Raw genomic sequence first — 17,468 nt, 5'->3', positions numbered from 1 at the left:
AACTATTTTTCCAAACAGAAGGGAGTGGTTTTCCACTCTTTTTTTTTTTGGAGACAGAGAGACAGAGTCTTGCTCTGTCCCCCCAGGCTGGAGTGTAGTGGCGCGATCTTGGCTCACTGCAACCTCTGCTCCTGGGTTCAAGCGATTCTCCTGCCTCAGCCTCCTGAGTAGCTGGGATTACAGGCACCTGCCACCCAGCTAATTTTTGTATTTTTAGCAGAGACAGAGTTTCGCCATGTTGGCCAAGCTGGTCTCAAAACTCCTGACCTCAGGTGATGTGCCCACTTTGCCCTCCCAAAGTGCTGGGATTACAGGCATGAGCCACTGTGCCAGCCCACTCTCTACAGAAGGGTAAAATATTTTCACCTTTCACCTTTTCAGCCAATAGAAAACAATGGCTGCCAAAAACTGGTTTCCCCTTGTAATTCTTGACCAAACTGCCTTCCTCTGCTGACAAATTCCTTTTAAACAAAATATCTTAAGCTGCAAAGGTAAATAGATGGGATTGGAATATTGTTATCTAAAGTTCCTGGATATAGCCTGCTTACACAGATAGATGCTGGCTCCACAGATGGTGCCCACAGGAATGTTTATACAGATAGTGCACACATAGATGTTTCTCACAGACAGATGTACACAATCACAGATGCTACTCACATAGACAGATGTCCACCAGGAACACAATATATACCAACAGCTCCCTCAGGGTGGTCTTGACATAAAGTTCCCGGTTCTCAGCTGTGTTCTCAGTCAGGGTTGTTCCCCAAAGTCCTAAGGGGCACGGGAGAGATGCCTGGGATGCTCAGTGGCAGTGTTCCTCCCAGTCATCCCCACCCATCTGTCCCTGGACGTTAGCCCCTTTCCATCCCTGCCCTTCCTTGCCCATCACCTTCATCCTCAGCTGAATCTGGCTACTCTACCCACACCCAGGCTTGCCCTTCCCATCAACTCCCTGAGGTCGACAGGGGTGAAGGCCCTGGCTTGTAGAGAATGAAGGCATGGAAAGGAGGCACCTGTTCCAGGTGGGGTAGTCTAGGGCATCATCACATCCATGTTCTCCCTCAAACCAGCTCCCACATACCCCTCTGGGTCCCCAGGTGATGACCATGCCAGGCTCCCCACAACTGGTAGACCGCTCAGCTGGCCTCTGTGTTCTGGATCGTGCAGCACTACCACGGGCAATTCACACACCCCAAAGTGACACTGAAAGGTCACCTCTTCTTCAGATCACATTCCACCCCCACCCCCTGCCCAAAAGCTTTTGGTGACTCCTTCTCCTGACTCTAATATCCCAGGAGAACCCTCCCCCTATCTGGTACCTCTGATGCCTTGACAGATATGGAGGCAGCAGCTGGACACTCGGGTCCTGTGTGCCGTCTCCTGGGGTTCATCTTCAGGCTTCTTGGGTTGGGGCTGCAGGGGCCCCGTGCTGGAGATGGTGCAGACTCTCAGCGTCCCGTGTGGGGAAGGGGGACCACTGTAGGCCGGGTTGTCCCAGGCTCCACTCCCCAGCTTTTGCAGCTCCTGCCCCTCAGGACTTTCCACAGCATTCATGGGGAATGAGGTGGGGGGGCCCGGTACCCCAGGTGCCCACTGTCAGCTAGAGGAAGAGGGAGCAGAGGCGCAGCCCAGCCTAGCCAGCAGACAGCAAAGGGAAGGGCGTCTGAGAGCAGCTGTTTCCACACAGCCTGGGCTCCTGCCTTTTGTAGGGGAAGTCTGTGCCTGCTGGGGAGGGAGCGGATGAGAGGATAGGGTGGGGAAAGACCATCAATCCTGTCAGGAGCTCTGTCTCCCTCTTGCTGCAAGCCCCAGGGGACGAGCAGAAAGGGGAGGTGAGGGAACTGGAAGGTGGGGGTCTGAAGAGGGGAGAGGGGAGAATAGAAGGAGGATGTGGAGCTGGGAGTGGAAGGAGAAACGGAAGGAAGAGGCGATGCTGGGGATGAAGACAGCTGCTCGGAGATGTGCCTGATGGAGAGATGGCCCAGAGGTCGGACAGAAGAGACGATCAAAGAGCAATGGGAGGAGCTGAGACAGGAGGGGAGCCGGGGGCCTGTTCTGCGGGTCTGAGCTCATTCCCACTAAAAGCTCCTGAAAGGGCCGACATGGATTGGGGTGGGGACCAAGGCCAGGAGGAAAGCTGAAGAGTGCTGTCCCCCTCCCAGGCTCTGCCCACCTCCCAGGCTCAGCCAATGAGTCTGAGGCTCCTGTCCTGTCTCACCTTGAGCTGTCCCCTGGTGGAGTAGAGACGGGCAGCTCCCCTCCCTCACTTCACCCTCTCAGCTGTGGGGAAAGGACAGTGGCAGGAGGAACCCCAGTCTCACATACTTCAGGGCACTGAGAGGGCAGGGGAGAGGACCACAGAGTTCTAGGTTGTGTATATTCTTGTTCTGAGGCTTGCCTTTCCATGGCTTACAGGTGAGATACACCAAGAGAGGGGGTTCCTTAAGGGTGTGGGGCTCAGTATGGGAAAAAGGCTAAGACCTGGTTGGGAGGCTGGATCAGAGAACAAAGGGCAAGGACAGTGTGACATGGGACTAAAGGGGAGTGGGTCTAAAGCTGAGCTGGGAACCTTTTCCCATGGCTCTGCTTAGTCCTGGGCCTAGAATTGTAAGCTTGAGCACAAAGTGGAACTATGCATGATATCAGGATTAATCTGCTTTCTTTATAACTGCAGGTCTCTGAATTAAAACTGTGGCATGAGCCCCCAAGCACATCCCTGCCTATGCCCTGCTCCAGCCTCTGATCACCTGCCCCAGCTCCCCTATAGGCATGTATGATGCCCCAGAATGGGGCTGGTCCCACAGGTGGTGGTGGTCACCCTGCAGTTTCTCCTCCTTGAGGCTAGAGGAGAAACTTTCCTCTCCCAACTCCTGGCTCCCCACCTAGGGCTACTCACTGGCCTGAAGCCCACCTTCACATTCAGCAAAACATCAGCCTTGTCAAAATAATCAGTCTTGAGTGTCCCTATAAAGAGCTCTTGGCTGGGTGTGGTTGCCCACACCTGTAATCCCAGCACTTTGGGAGGCCAGGGCAGGAGGATCACTTGAGCTCAGGAGTTCAAGACCAGCCTGGGCAACATGGTGGAACAACGCCTCTACAAAAAACAAACAAACAAACAAAAAAATTAGCCAGGCATGCGGTGCGTGCATGTAGTCCCAGCTACTCAGGTGGCTGGGGTGGTAGAACCACTTGAGCTGGGGAGGCTGAGGCGGTGAGGCTGCAGTGAGCTGAAATCACACCACTGCACTCCAGCCTGAGCAACAGAGCAAGACCCTGTCTCAAGAAAAAAGAAAGAAAGAAAGATAACAAGTGTTGGCGAGGCCGTGGAGAAAAGGGGGCCCTTGTATGCTTGGCTATATTGTAAATTAGTACAGACATCTCGGAAAACAGTATGGAGGTTCCTCAAAAAACTAAAAATAGAATTACCATATGTTCCAGGAATCTCAAAGGAATTGAAATCATTGTGTTGAATAGATGTCTCCTCTCCCATGTCCATTGCAGGATTATTAACAATAGCCAAGATATGGAAACAATCTAAGTATCCATCAGCAGACGAACGGATTTAAAAGATGTGGTATATATGCACAATATAATATATTCAGCCTTGAAAAAATACACAGAAAATTCTGTCATTTACGACAACATAGATAAACCTAGAGAACATTATGTTAAGTGAAATAAGCCAGGCATAATGAGACAGATGCCCTATGCTCTCACTTATATGTGGAATCTAAAAAAATTGAACTCGTAGAAGTAGAGAGCGGAATGGTGGTTACCAGAGGCTGGGGGCGAGGGGTGGGTGAGAGGGGAAGAGAGTGGTTGATGGATAAAAGCTTTCAGTGAGGCAAGAGGAATACGTTCTGTTGTTCTGTTGCACAGTGTGGTGACTACAGTTAATAATGAGGTACTGTGTACTTCAAAATAGCTAACAGAGAGGATTTAAAATGTTCTTACTACAAAGAAATGATAAATATTTGAAGTGATGAATATGCTAATTCACCTGATTTGATCACTCCACAATGTATACATGTATCAAAATGTCACATTGTACCTCATAAGTATATAGAATTATTATTTATCAATTAAAAATAAAATAAAACTTTAAAAAATGGAGCAAATGGGCCAGGCACAGTGGCTATCACCAGCACTTTGGGAGGCCGAGCTTGAGACTAGGAGTTCTAGACCAGCCTGGGCAACAAAGTGAGACCCAGTCTCTGCAAAAAAATCAAAAAATTAACAGGGCATGGTAATGCATGTCTATGATCCCAAATACACAGGAGGCTGAGGCAGGAGGATTGCTTGAGCCTGGGAGGTCAGGGCTGCAGTGAGCCGTGTTCATGCCATTGCACTCCAGCCTTGGTGACAGAGCAAGAGCTTGTTTCAAAGAAAAAAAAAAAAAAAGCAGCAGCAGCAAATGGTGGCATGAATAATGTGAGGTAGCATATTTTAGTGGTATAGACACTAAACATTATGAAGTTTAGAGGAAAAGGCAGCTTCCTCTGGAGGAAATGAAACAGAAGCTAGATCTTGATGGATGGGTGAGGTTTGGGAAGGAAGAGCCCCATCAGGTTTGGATGGGAAGGTTTGGAAAAGAAGAGGTTCCTTCTAAGCATAGGAATGATAGGCGAGGTCTTGGGGCTCTGAAGATGTCTGTGATGCCCCTAGGGTTGTAGAAGACTGGCCCTTAGTGCAGTTGGGAGAAAACAGAGGAGAGGGAAGGCGTGAGGTTGCATAACGAGAGTGAGGACCTCCTGGTGGTCCCTATTGCCGCCGAGGACTGTGGTGTGCGTGAATCCCTTCAGAGACCATGGAAACCACCAGCTATTCAGAGTGGTTGAAGAACAAAAGGAGGTGGCTTCTGACCAAGTCAGTGGGAAGAAATAACAAAATAAGAAGAAAAGGAAGGGTTCTTTTTCATTTGGGGCACTCATCCATGCTAATTTTTCATCCATAAACAAATGAGTAGTCAATCCTTTCATGCTTCCTTTACCAAAAGGTGATTGAATTTATTTTATTAATTCATAGCCTATGTTTAAGGGAAATATATTATTTAGAGATTTTTGTTTGTAGTTTAAAAGTTTCTTGGTGGTTGGAGATTTAAGGTAGTCCCAGACTTCTTTTAGATTTTTCCTCCTTATTATAGTTTGTATAAATATTGATCCAACCTAGATATGAGCTATGGGTAGGAGGAATCTTTTTTTTTTTTTAACTATAGAACACAGCATTCCAGAAAAACCTCATTTCCATTGGTGAACGGCTGTTGGCATACACAAACCTGACATGTGGTTGAGGAGAAGGGATGCAGCTGACGTGAGAAAATCTTGAGAAGGGAGCCATAATCCCCTTTCCAATTCACTTGAGGTTTTGATGTATGAGGAAAGATGAAAAGAATTGCATGTGGGTAGGCCTGGCTGAAGAGCTAAGGAGTGCAGGTGCATGTGTGTGGGATGGGGTCCTGACAGCCATGTGCAGATAGTTGAAGGCATAAGCCCCAAAGAAGGAGAGGGATTGTGAAGGTGCTCTTTAGGGGATTATCTAAGGGTAATGAATGAACCAAAGGGGAAAAAAATGTTTCATCAGAACTTTCATAATGGGTAAGACGTAAGAGGCTATAAAACAACCTCCCATGAGAGGTGGTGAAATTCCCTTCCCTTGAGTCACTTGGAGGAGACCTAGAAAGTTTTGGAAGTATACAACACTGCCCTGGTGGGGGAACAGATTTGAAGACCATCCTCTATCCTGGTGTTTTACAGCTCAATTTCCAAGATGAGTCAATTGATAAACAATAAATTTGGAAACTCCCCAGAAAAAAAAAAGAAAAAGGAGGAGGAACTGTGCCAGAATTAACCACCTTATGTTAGATAAGCTGATGACAAAGGAAAAGGGAGCCACTACCTCTCACCTACAAGCCTTTTAAATAATTGCGTAAAGACCCTTGCCTTGCATAACTGGACCTTAGGATAGGGTTGATGAACAGGAAGCTAACAGTATGGTCCAGAGAAGCAGGAAAAGCAACAGGAGATGGTATATGATTCCCATTGGGTAATTTTGAATTCTGGAGGAGGCTTGTACCAGCAGGGGTTTGACTGTGCTAAAGGAGGGTCATCATGTGACAAGTCTCACATCTCTGATAGTTCAAGGCCACCAGTGGACTGCTTTATTCACCTTTGGTCACCTACCTGGGCAAAATCCGATTGCTTTCTCCTGCTTAGTGTTAAGCATTCCCCATGTGTGTGGATCAACCCGTACTGGCCCCAGGAGCACAGCTTATGCAACACGGCTTGAGAAATTTTCTCAAAAAGTTGTCTGCATTCTTACGATGTTTAAACTTGCTCAAGAAATTGCAAATGTGGTAATCAAGTAGCATCTCCTGATTTTCTTGTGTCCAGTACCTTTCTCCATGTCCTCAAGCTCCTACTGGCACTTGACTTTTCCTTTTGTCGATGCCATCGACAAACCAGTGTCAGCCAGGCGCGGTGGCTCATGCCTGTAATCCCAACACTTTGGGAGACTGAGGCGGGCGGATCACCTGAAGTCAGGAGTTCGAGACCAGCCTGGCCAACATGGTGAAACACTGTCTCTACTAAAAATACAAAAATTAGCCGGGCATGGTGGCATGTGCCTGTAATTCCAGCTACTCGGGAGGCTGAGGCAGGAGAATCACTTGTACCTGGGAGGCGGAGGTTGCTGTGAGCCGAGATCATGCCACTGCACTCCAGCCTGGGCAACAGAGCAAGACTCTGTCTCAAACAAACAAAAAATGTGAATAAAGTCCCTGGGTTTAGCAGTTGGCTCAGCAACTTACTAGTATATGGTTCTGAACAAGTCGCTTCTGAGACTCAGTTTACCTATCTGCAAATCTCCAAAGTGTTGATAGCAATGCCTGCCCTGCTGACTTTAAGGACTGTTTTAGGATTTAGATAATAGAATATAGAAGTCTTTATAAACTGTGTACTTTGAAGCACAAAACAAATTTAGTTCTCTTGCTATTGCGTTCGTGCTTGTACATTCCACTCATATACAGCAACTCGTGGGTAATGTAGATACCTTCAGCCAGGACTTTGACATTGTTTCTGAGCAACATGGGTCCCAGAACTCTCTGTGTCTACACTATTTTAAGCAGCTGACACCAGTAGAATGGAGTGATACCATTTGGCCTGGAGAGAATTCCAAAGGTAATCTTTGAGTGACAGCACCTATTAGATGAGTTTTATAACCACATGACAAGCCTTGTGGCCCATCAAAGCCAGAAGCACCTCTTCATCAGGAAGCTTTTTTTTTTTTGAGACGGACTCTCGCTCTGTCGCCCAGGCTGGAGTGCAGTGGCATGATCTCGGCTCACTGAAACCTCTGCCTCCTGGGTTCATGCCATTCTCCTGCCTCAGCCTCCCGAGTAGCTGGGACTACAGGCACCCGCCACCACACCCGGCTAATTTTTTTGTATTTTTAGTAGAGACGGGGTTTCACCGTGTTAGCCAGGATGGTCTTGATTGCCTGAGCTTGTGATCCGCCAGCCTCGGCCTCCCAGAGTGCTGGGATTACAGGCGTGAGCCACCGCGCCCAGCTTCATCAGGAAGCTTTTTAACCCACTTGGCGAATTGGTCCCATGGCTTCACTGGGATGTGGTTTTTGGTAATATGCCATCCAAGTGTAGACACTGGGGTGAGGATCACCCCATTTCTGCCACCAGTGAGCTCCCTTTTCACAGCATGCCCATCCCAACAAGCTTCTTCAGTGACCCCCAGATCTACTGCACTCCAATAAAGATCCAGAAATAGCAAAGTCTATAGGAAGGAAACTTGGGGCCCATGACCTTGTAAGTTCTCCTGAAAGAACCCCTGGGGAAAGTCGCCCTCCATATTCCACACAAAAGAATCTTGGGGTGATTCACATTCCAAGTTCTACAGGGAGAGGCAAGCTTCAAACCACCCTTCTGTAGACTACATACTGATTCTTAACTGTTTCCACATCAGTAAGTGTAAACCATAGGACACAGTCCATTAATAACCATGACTCACTATGACAACGATTCTTAATGGAAAACATTGGGAATCATGTACCTATAAGAAAGCATCCTGGGCATGAGACCTTAAGCTTCATCAATATGCCACTAGTCATCTGTGTGGGAAAAATAGTAAAATTTGTTATTTGTTTGTTTTTTGAGACAGAGTCTCACTCTGTTGCCCAGGCTGGAGTGTAGAGGTACAATTGCAGCTCACTGCAACCTCTACATCCCAGGCTTAAGCAATCCTCCCATCTCAGCCTCCCAGATAGCTACGACTACAGGGCATACCACCACACCTGGCTAATTTTTGTATTTTTTGTAGAGACATGTTGCCCAGGCTGGTCTCAAACTCCTGGCCTCAAGTGATCCTCCCGTCTCAGTCTCCCAAAGTGCTTGGACTACAGGCATGAGCCACTGCACCCAGCCCCATGTCTTTAAAGAGATCCTTTTTGGGGCCAGGCGAGGTGGCTCACACCTGTAATCCCAGCACTTTGGGAGGCCAAGGTGGGCCAGATCACCTTTGGGAGTTTGAGACCAGCCTGACCAACATGGAGTAATCCCATCTCTACTAAAAATACAAAATTAGGCCGGGCGCGGTGGCTCAAGCCTGTAATCCCAGCACTTTGGGGGGCCGAGGCGGGTGGATCACGAGGTCAGGAGGTCGAGACCATCCTGGCTAACACGGTGGAACCCCGTCTCTACTAAAAGTACAAAAAAAAATTAGCCGGGCGTGTTGGCGGGCGCCTGTTGTCCCAGCTACTCGGGAGGCTGAGGCAGGAGAATGGCGTGAACCCGGGAGGCGGAGCTTGCAGTGAGCCGAGATCGCGCCACTGCACTCCAGCCTAGGGGACAGAGCAAGACTCCGTCTCAAAAAAAAAAAAAAAAAAAAAAAAAAAAAAAGCGAGACTCTGTCTCAAAAAAAAAAAAAAAAAAAAAAAAAACAAAATTAGCCAGGTGTGATGGTGCACGCCTGTAATCCCAGCTAGTCAGGAGGCTGAGGCAAGAGAATAGCTTGAACCCGGAAAGTGGAGTTTGTGGTGAGCCGAGATCACGCCATTGTACTCCGGCCTGGGTAAAAAGAGTAAAACTCAGTCTCAAAAAAATAAAAAAGTTCAAGGAGGGTTCTGATCAATGAAAAGCTTTTGGATGTTTAGACTAGAAGATCTCAGGTGACCTTGGAAAGTAAGAAGGCTTTTGATGCCTACAGATTTGGGGGAATGAAGGTGTACAGCTTCAAGGGTAAGTGGTGAGGCAATGAAAAAAGTGGCTAAAAAAAAAAAAAAGAAATTACAAAAAAAAGAAAAAAAACTGGCTCCATTTAACAACACTAGTAATTTATTAAAGATTTGTTGAGTACCTACTGTGTGACCTTCTTTCATATCAGTTTGGGGATATCCTAAGAAACGGAAACAACCATCCTCATCTTCACGTACTGAAAGCCTCACCCACTTCTTATGGTGCTGATTTTAAAACAGCTTTACTGAGACAGAATCACGTGCCATAAAATTCACCTACTTAAAACAGACAATTCAATGGTTGTAGTACATTCACAGATGTGTGTGACTATGGTGCTAATTTTTTTTTTTTTTTTTTACACAGAGTTTTGCTCTTTTGCCCAGGCTGGGGTGAAGTGGCACAATCTCGGCTCACTTCAACCTCCGCCTCCCGGGTTCAAGCGATTCTCCTGCCTCAGCCTCCCGAGTAGCTGGGATTATAGGCGCTCGCCACCATGCCTGACTAATTTTTGTATTTTTAGTAGAGATGGGGTTTCGCCATGTTGGCCAGGCTGGTCTCGAACTCCTGACCTCAGGTGATCCACCCGCCTCGGCCTCCCAAAGTGCTAGGATTACAGGCGTGAGCCACTGTGCTCAGCCGACTATGGTGCTAATTTTAAAGGAGGAAATTTTGGGAATTAAGTTTGGAAGTCAGGATTTTTGTAATTTATGCTGTAAATGAGAGACAGAGAGGACCCCAACCAGCAGAACAAATTCTCCATTCCTACCCTCACCAGCGCAATCACAGGACCCAGTGGGAGGCCACAAAGGTGCTTTACCCACCAGGGCCACTGGGTGGCAGAAGGACCCTGGCCCCATGTATGTCAATATGGAGAGCCTGCTCTTTTCTGGATGTAAAAGAGCAGATAATCCAGTTTGGATGGGCTGAGCCCTTAGAGGGGCCGAGCCCTCAGAGGGGCCTCAATCTAGAGACCACTTCTCTCCACAGCTTCTTCCTATACCTTACCTTTTTTTTTTCCCCCCTCTGGATAACTCTGCAGGTTCAGATCTGGGCCTGCTAACAGGTCCTAAACCTACAGGGCTTTATCATTCTAGAGGTCTAGTAATGGCCCCTATTAAACTGGCTCCTCTGAGAAGCAGGCACCAAGGCTGGGCAACTATGTGTGGTTTTTCGTGGGGGAAACATCTGTGAGAGAAAACAGGGAGCTGAGTGAGGCTGAGAGCGCTGTCAGAAGTGAGGAAAGTCCTGCCTGAGTGAAGGAGATAGGGTAGGAAGATTGGGAGGGCAGCTGTGGCGTAGTCGAAGAGAGGTTCAGTGAAACCTTCTGGGAGCCACAGTAGGCCATCGGGAGTTCTGTGTCCCCCAGGAATGGGCTTTCCTTCGCATCCCTGCCACACTCAACTACTGGCGAGGCTGCTCTAGGTGGGAGCAGGCCTGGGGCAGTGTGGCCCAGGTGAACGTCTTGGTCAGCTACCCTACCTGTAGTCTGCGGTCTCTGAGGCCCATTCGCACTGCCTCCATGCCTTCCTTTGGAGAAGTGACAGCCTCAGCCCTCTGGGGTTTCTACCAAGTGTCACACCTGCTCTCCCCCTCTCAAGGAGACAACTGAACCCTCACCTCTCACCTCATGTGCTGATTTCACTCCCCAATTTCATTTCCTTCTCCCCATGCCCCCACCCTCCATCATGGCTCCTCCCATGCCCTGGATGAGACTCTGTGCCTGCTCCTGGATGCGTTCAGGCACACTCACCCTCCCAAGCAAGCCCTACATTTCCAGGCCTCTGCCTTTGGCTGCTTCTTGCTTAGAAGCCCTAAAACATGAAGGAGGTAATGGGATTACCTGAGTGTTGGCTTCAGCCCGGATCCCGGGTGTCAGCCTGCCCTGGCTGGAAGCTAGCTGGCCAGCACCAGGCCCCATCCCTTTCCTGGGGTCCCTGTTTCTCAAGTGACCATCTATCCTCTGGTGCCAGAGTTGGTGGTGAGGTCCCACACTCAGCTGAGCCTCATAGACCTCCCTGAACTATGCGATAGGCAGCCATAGCTTTGCCAGGTGGCTCAGAGAGCCAAGTAGCTCTTGGGGATCAGAAAAAAGACATTGACACTTATCTGGGGAAAGCAGTGGTTTGGTAAAGTGAATATTAGGGGGAAAGAATGATGGGTTCTTGGCGTGTCCTGGGGAACAACAGGGTCCACAGCCCCCTTTGGGGTTCCATGAGTGCTGTTGAGGCTGCAGGAACTGAGGTGGGGCTGAGGGGCCTGCGGTGCATGGGGCTCCAGGCTTGGCTCCTTTATCTCCCTGGCTGGTCCTCAACTGCAGGCTTAGGAAGGATGGGATAAAGGTAGTTGGCTTTCTGGGCTGTTGCCTGAAAGGAGGACGTGGGGACACCAAATATTCTGCAAGAACATATCTGGGCCAGATGACATTGCAAATCCAGAGTCCCTCAGGACATGAGAAGGGAATAACTCTGGCCTTTAAAAGAGAATCCAGCCAAGCCCGGGTGTGGGAGGAGCAGAAAAACAGCATGGAGATTCACCTTGATGACATTAATTTACACCTTAGATGCTGAAGGTAAAGCTGAGGGCTAGCATGGGATTTTCCCTTTCTCTCTTGGGTAGGGAGAGATGGGGAAGAAAGGTGGAGTTGGGGGCTGGAGTAGAAAGATGAAGCTTTTAGCTGACCTGGGGAGCCTTCCAGAATGTAACTTGCCCAGGGGCCAGGCCTCCTAGGCTTTGCAGCAGGGAATGTGATCACGGGGGAAGTGGTAAGTGGTGGCAGGGCAGGGGAGAAGCAGTGCCCAGCAAGTGTCCTTCTGATTTTCTGCTCAGCATGTTTGTTCTGTGGCTGGAAAGAACGAGTTACTAGACAAAATATATGAAGTACCTAGTACGCACCTAGCAGATGTTAGGTACAGACAAATCCCCATCACATCTGCCACCTCAGTGCTCCCAGGCTGGTACAACTTTTCTGAGCCTTGCAAAATACAGGTAAATATGTGGGCAAATATTAGTAGATTGTCAAAGCACAGTGCACGTAAATAGAAGCTTAAAAAAAAATAAATTAATTAAAAAAAAAAACCACTAAATGACTCTGTCATCAGCCCATTCTCTTCCCCTACCCAATTCTAGGGGCACCTCTTAGGAAGGGCGCCCCTCTCTCTTCCCTGAACTCCGACCCTGTTTAATATAGTATGTTTACACTCTGCCTTCATCAGATGCTAGCCTGCCCAGTTTGCTATTGTGCTTTGTCCTGTTTCTCTTAGAAATCTGTGAGCTCCCCAGGGGTGGGAGCAGAACTTTGGCTCCATTCTCCCCCACACAGAGCAGAGAATTGACTTTCCGCTGGGCACAGGGGAGGCTCAGTCAACACTCTATCCCCATGTGGCTACGTTGGCTTAGAGGCACAGAATGGGAGAGAAGCAGGCTCTTGGCTGAGGAAAAGCCCTGGGCGAGCACTGAGGGAAGCTTGGCCACAGACATAGCCAGCTGCCCTCTGGACCTCGCAGCCCTGCTGTGCCCAGCTCAGCTGCTGTGTCAGTGCAAAGCCAGGGTGACATCAGCTGTGGGAGAGGTTACTGTCAGGCAAAGGGAAGGCCAGGGAGAGATGGCTGGCTGGGGCACGAGGCTAGATGGACTCAGGAAACAGTTCCCTTGTAGGGGAAGCAGCAGCTTGGGAGGGGCAGTTGGGAGGAGAGAAGCAAAAGGGGTGAAGGGCCAGGAATGGCCAGAGCCTGTCTGTTCCTTTCACCTACAGCAGGGAGAGAGGCGTGGGTTCAGAACTCTGGAAGAGAGTGTGACTTTCCTCGGAGCACTCTTAGCAACTGCAGGAGGCAAATGGGAGTTTACCTCTCTACAACCGGGAAGGCAACAGGGGAGCCGGGCACGGTGGCTCATGCCTGTAATCCCAACACTTTGGGAGGCTGTGGCGGGTAGATCACGAGGTCAGGAGTTTGAGACCAGCCTGGCCAACATGGTGAAACCCCATCTCTACTAAAAATACAAAAATTAGGCCGGGCGCGGTGGCTCACGCTTGTAATCCCAGCACTCTGGGAGGCTGAGGCGGGCGGATCACGAGGTCAGGAGATCGACACCACGGTGAAACCCTGTCTCTACTAAAAAAAAATACAAAAAATTAGCCAGGCGTGGTGGCGGGCGCCTGTAGTCCCAGCTACTTGGAGAGGCTGAGGCAGGAGAATGGCGTGAACCCGGGAGGCGGAGCTTGCAGTGAGCCGAGATCGCGCCACCGCACTCCAGCCTGGGTGACAGAGCGAGACTCCATCTCAAAAAAAAAAAAAAAAAAAAATACAAAAATTAGCCAGGTGTGGTGGCGGGTGCCTGTAATCCCAGCTACTTGGGAGGCCGAGGCAGGAGAATTGCTTGAACCTGGGAGGAGGAAGTTGTAGTGAGCCGAGACTGTGCCACTGCACTCCAGCCTGGACAACAGAGCAAGACTCCATCTCAAAAAAGAAAGAAAGAAAGAAAGAAAAAAGGCAACGCGGGGGCAAGCTCCTCTTCTCTCTTTACTTTGGCTCAGAAGCTGAGTCAGGGGAAGAGAGACTTTCCCTTCAGCTTGTTTATTTGTTGTTGGAGGCCCTGGACCTGTGTTTGCTTTTCCTCTCCATGTGTTCATCCTAGATGGCTTGCTCAGAATGGGGTAGCCTTCCAGGCTGGGGAAAGATCCCCTATGGGCCTCCAGAGGAGGGAGGGAGTAGTCTGTGGCCTGGGAAAAGGCATCTTTGTAAGGTCAGACCACTGCAGAAATCTCTGGCCCTGGTCCTGGTCCTAAGACATTTGTCCCCAGGCCTCATCTGCCGGCACCGTCAGTACCCATCTCACACATTCTGCCCCTGAGACATAAACTGCTTCCAGTCACACGCACTATCTGATCTGTGGACCTACCCCACGGCCCCAGGGATAGGTAATAATAAGTTGGTGGAGGACTGTCCCCCAGTACGCATACCTGTGTGTGCAGACATTCCAGTGTGTGAGCACACACAGAAAGGGCTGGAGTGAGAGGAAGACCATGGCTCTGTGGATAGTGTGGAGAGACAGATGTCTGCCAACAGAGGGAGGGGTGGGGCTAGTGCACTGGCCTCTTCTCCACCGGGGAAAGACTTGCTGCACCATCTATCTAGCCTGGGGCCCAGGAGGAGCCATATTCGAGGGTCCTCGTTCATAGAATATCAGTTCAGTCTTTTTCTCCTCTAGGTCTCTGAACTTGCCAACTGCCCTTCTCCACTCTCACCCTTAATGGTCCCTTCAGATTTAGCACCACCATCTCCTCCAGGAAGTCTTCTCTCGTTCTCCGGAGCTGGTCTGGAGTGTACCTTTCCTCTGGAGCCTATAGCTCAATCATCTAGAGTTATAAGATCTCCAGCCAGGCGCAGTGGCTGACGCCTGTAATCGCAGCACTTTGGGAGGACAAGGCAGGTGGATCACTTGAGGTCAGGAGTTTGAGACCAACCTGGCCAACATGGCAAAATCTCATCTCTACTAAAAATACAAAAATTAGCCAGGTGTGGTGGTGCACACCTGTAATCCCAGCTACTTGGGAGGCTGAGGTAGGAGAATTGCTTGAACCCCAGAGGTGGAGGTTGCAGTGAGCTGAGATCATGCCACTGCATTCCAGCTTGGGCAACAGAGCAAGACTCCACCCCCACCCCCCGGGTTCAAGTGATTGTCCTGCCTCAGCCTGCCTCAGCCTCCCGAGCACCTAGGATTATAGGTGCCCGCCACCACCCCTGGCTAATTTTTTGTATTTTTAGTAGAGATGGGGTTTCGCCATGTTGCCCAGGCTGATCTGGAACTCCTGACCTCAGGCGATCCACCCACCTCGGCCTCCCAAAAGTGCTAGCATTACAGGTGTGAGCCACCATGCCCAGCCTTTAGTTTTTGTCTTTTTTTTAATACTTTTCTTATTGAGATATAATTTATATACCATAGAATTCATCCATTTAAATCATACAATTTAACGGCTTTTAGTATATTCACAGGTTGTGCATCCATCACCACAATCCATTTTAGAACAGTTTTATTACTCCAAAAATAAACCCTGCATTCCTTATCCATCACCCCCCAACATCCTCCATCCTCCTTGCAAGCCCTGGGCAACCACCAATCTACTTTCTGTCTCTATAAATTTGCCAATTCTGGACATTTCATATAAATGGAAGCAAACAACACGTGAGACTTTGTGACTGGCTGCTTTCACTTAGCATTCTATTTTTAAGGTTCATTATGTTATAGTACTTAGCAGTAGTTTATTCTTTTTTATTCTCAAATGGTATTCCACTGTGTGGGTATCCCACATCTTATTATTAGAGACATGTTCTCACTCTGTCACCCAGGCTGGAGTGCAGTGGCACAATCATAGCTCACTGTAACCTCAAACTCCTGGGCTCAAGTGATCTTCCTACCTCAGCCTCCAGAGTAGCTAAGACTACAGGCACACACAGCCATGCCTGGCTAATTTTTATTTTTTTATTTTCATTTTATGTATTTATTTTCTTTCTTTTTTGTTGTTGTTGTTTTGAGATAGGGTCTCACTTTGTTACCCAGGCTGGAGGGCAGTGGCATGGTGACAGCTGAGCAGCCTTGACTTCCTGGGCTCAAGTGATCCTCCTGCCTCAGCCTCCCAAGTAGCTGGGACTACAAACACGTGTCACCATGCCTGGCTGATATTTTTTTTCTTGAAACAGGGTATCACTCTGTTGCCCAGGCTGGAGTACAGTGGCATAATAATAGCTCACTGCAGCCTCCCCTCCTGGGCTCAAGCAATCCTCTGGCCTCAGCATCCTGAGTAGCTGGGACTACAGGCTTGTGCCACCAGGCCCAGCTAAGTTTTAAAAAATGATTTTTAGTATAGACGAGGTCTCACTATGTTGCTCAGGCTGTATTTTTATTGTTGAGACAAGGTCTCACTATGTTGCCATGATCCCCCCACCTCCACTTCCCAAAGTGCTCATCTTATCTGTTCATTAGTCAGTTGACAGACATTTAGGTTGTTTCCACTTTTTGATGATTATGAATAATACTCCAGTGAATATTCATATATACATTTGTGTGGGCATATGTTTTCATTTCTGTTGGGTTTATATCTACGAGTGGAATTGCTGGATCATGGGTAATATTTTGACAGGCAGAGTTCAGGAGAAGAAAAACTTGGGAAAATGAAGCATCTTTAGAAATCAGCAAGAGTGCAGGGGTTTTTTGGAGTTTTATTTTATATTCTGTTGACAAATGTGCAGTTTGACGAAGGTACAAGTTATACTAAGTGGGAAGTGAGAATTAAGGCTGGAATAGGGTGTTCAGAGTAAAATCATGAAGCACTTTGAATACTAAAATTAAGGAGCTTGGCTGTAAACAAAATAATAAAAATCACAATTTTATTTTATTTTGAGAAGGAGTCTTGCTTTGTCACCCTGGAGGTGACACTGGAGGGCAGTGGCGTGATCTCAGCTCACTGCAACCTTCGCCTCCCGGGTTCAAGCGATTCTCCTGCTTCAGCCTCCCAAGTAGCGGGGACTACAGGCACCTCCCACCATGCCCAGCTGATTTTTGTATTTCTAGTAGAGATGGGGTTTCACTATGTTGGCCAAGCTGGTCTCAAACTATTTGCTGTCATAATTGTTCAAACTATTGTTCCTTTTGCTGAGGTAGGGCCCCCAGACCGAAAAAATAAATCTTAGAATCCAAATCAGTGTGTTGGTTTGACCACTGTCACTTGAGAACCACAGTGTGACCAGGGCCTCAGGACTAGAGGTGATCTCTGCTCGAAAGAGAAATAGAATGAAAATATTCTCCGGGACAGGCGTGGTGGCTCACGCCTATAATCCCAGCACTTTGGGAGGCCAAGGCGCGTGGATCACCTGAGGTCAGGAGTTCAAGACCAGCCTAGCCAACATGGTGAAACACCATCTCTACTAAAAATACAAAAAATTAGCTGAGTGTGGTGGCGCATGCCTGTAATTCCAGCTACTTGGGAGGCCGAGGCAAGAGAATTGCTTGAACCCGAGAGGCAAAGGTTGCAGTGAAGCGAGATCACACCACTGCACTCCAGCCTGGGGGAGACAGCGAGACTTCCTCTCAAAAAAACAAAAAACAAAAGAATTAAGCAAATTAGACATTGCAGAGAGACCCTGAAGGGGGTCAGACCACGTACAGATTTCTGTGCCACATGCCAAGTACTTCTGAGGCAAGAGCTGTCCACATCTGAAATCATCCAATCTTG

General features: G+C 48.6%; 1 protein-coding gene across 2 annotated transcripts in view; it reads right to left on the bottom strand.

Annotated features, from left to right (window-relative positions):
- PKD2L1 (polycystin 2 like 1, transient receptor potential cation channel) overlaps positions 1-1,679 on the bottom strand; it is a 40,075-nt gene extending 38,396 nt beyond the window's left edge. The window contains exons 1-2 of one of the 2 annotated variants that reach the window (XM_032180370.1): positions 1,320-1,679; positions 658-793 (exon numbers count right to left, since the gene is read on the bottom strand). In XM_032180370.1, the coding sequence (XP_032036261.1) occupies positions 658-793; positions 1,320-1,391 (208 nt within the window). In that variant the 5' untranslated portion in view covers positions 1,392-1,679. The remainder of the gene's footprint in view (positions 1-657; positions 794-1,319) is intronic. The other variant, XM_032180362.2, reaches the window with a different exon arrangement.
- Positions 1,680-17,468: the final 15,789 nt, after the last annotated feature.

This window comes from Hylobates moloch, unplaced genomic scaffold, assembly GCF_009828535.3.
Source record: "Hylobates moloch isolate HMO894 unplaced genomic scaffold, HMol_V3 SCAFFOLD_3, whole genome shotgun sequence".
Taxonomy (NCBI): Eukaryota; Metazoa; Chordata; class Mammalia; order Primates; family Hylobatidae; genus Hylobates; species Hylobates moloch.
The sequence above is the reverse complement of the archived record's forward strand: the minus strand, read 5'-3'. Positions and strand labels throughout refer to the sequence as shown.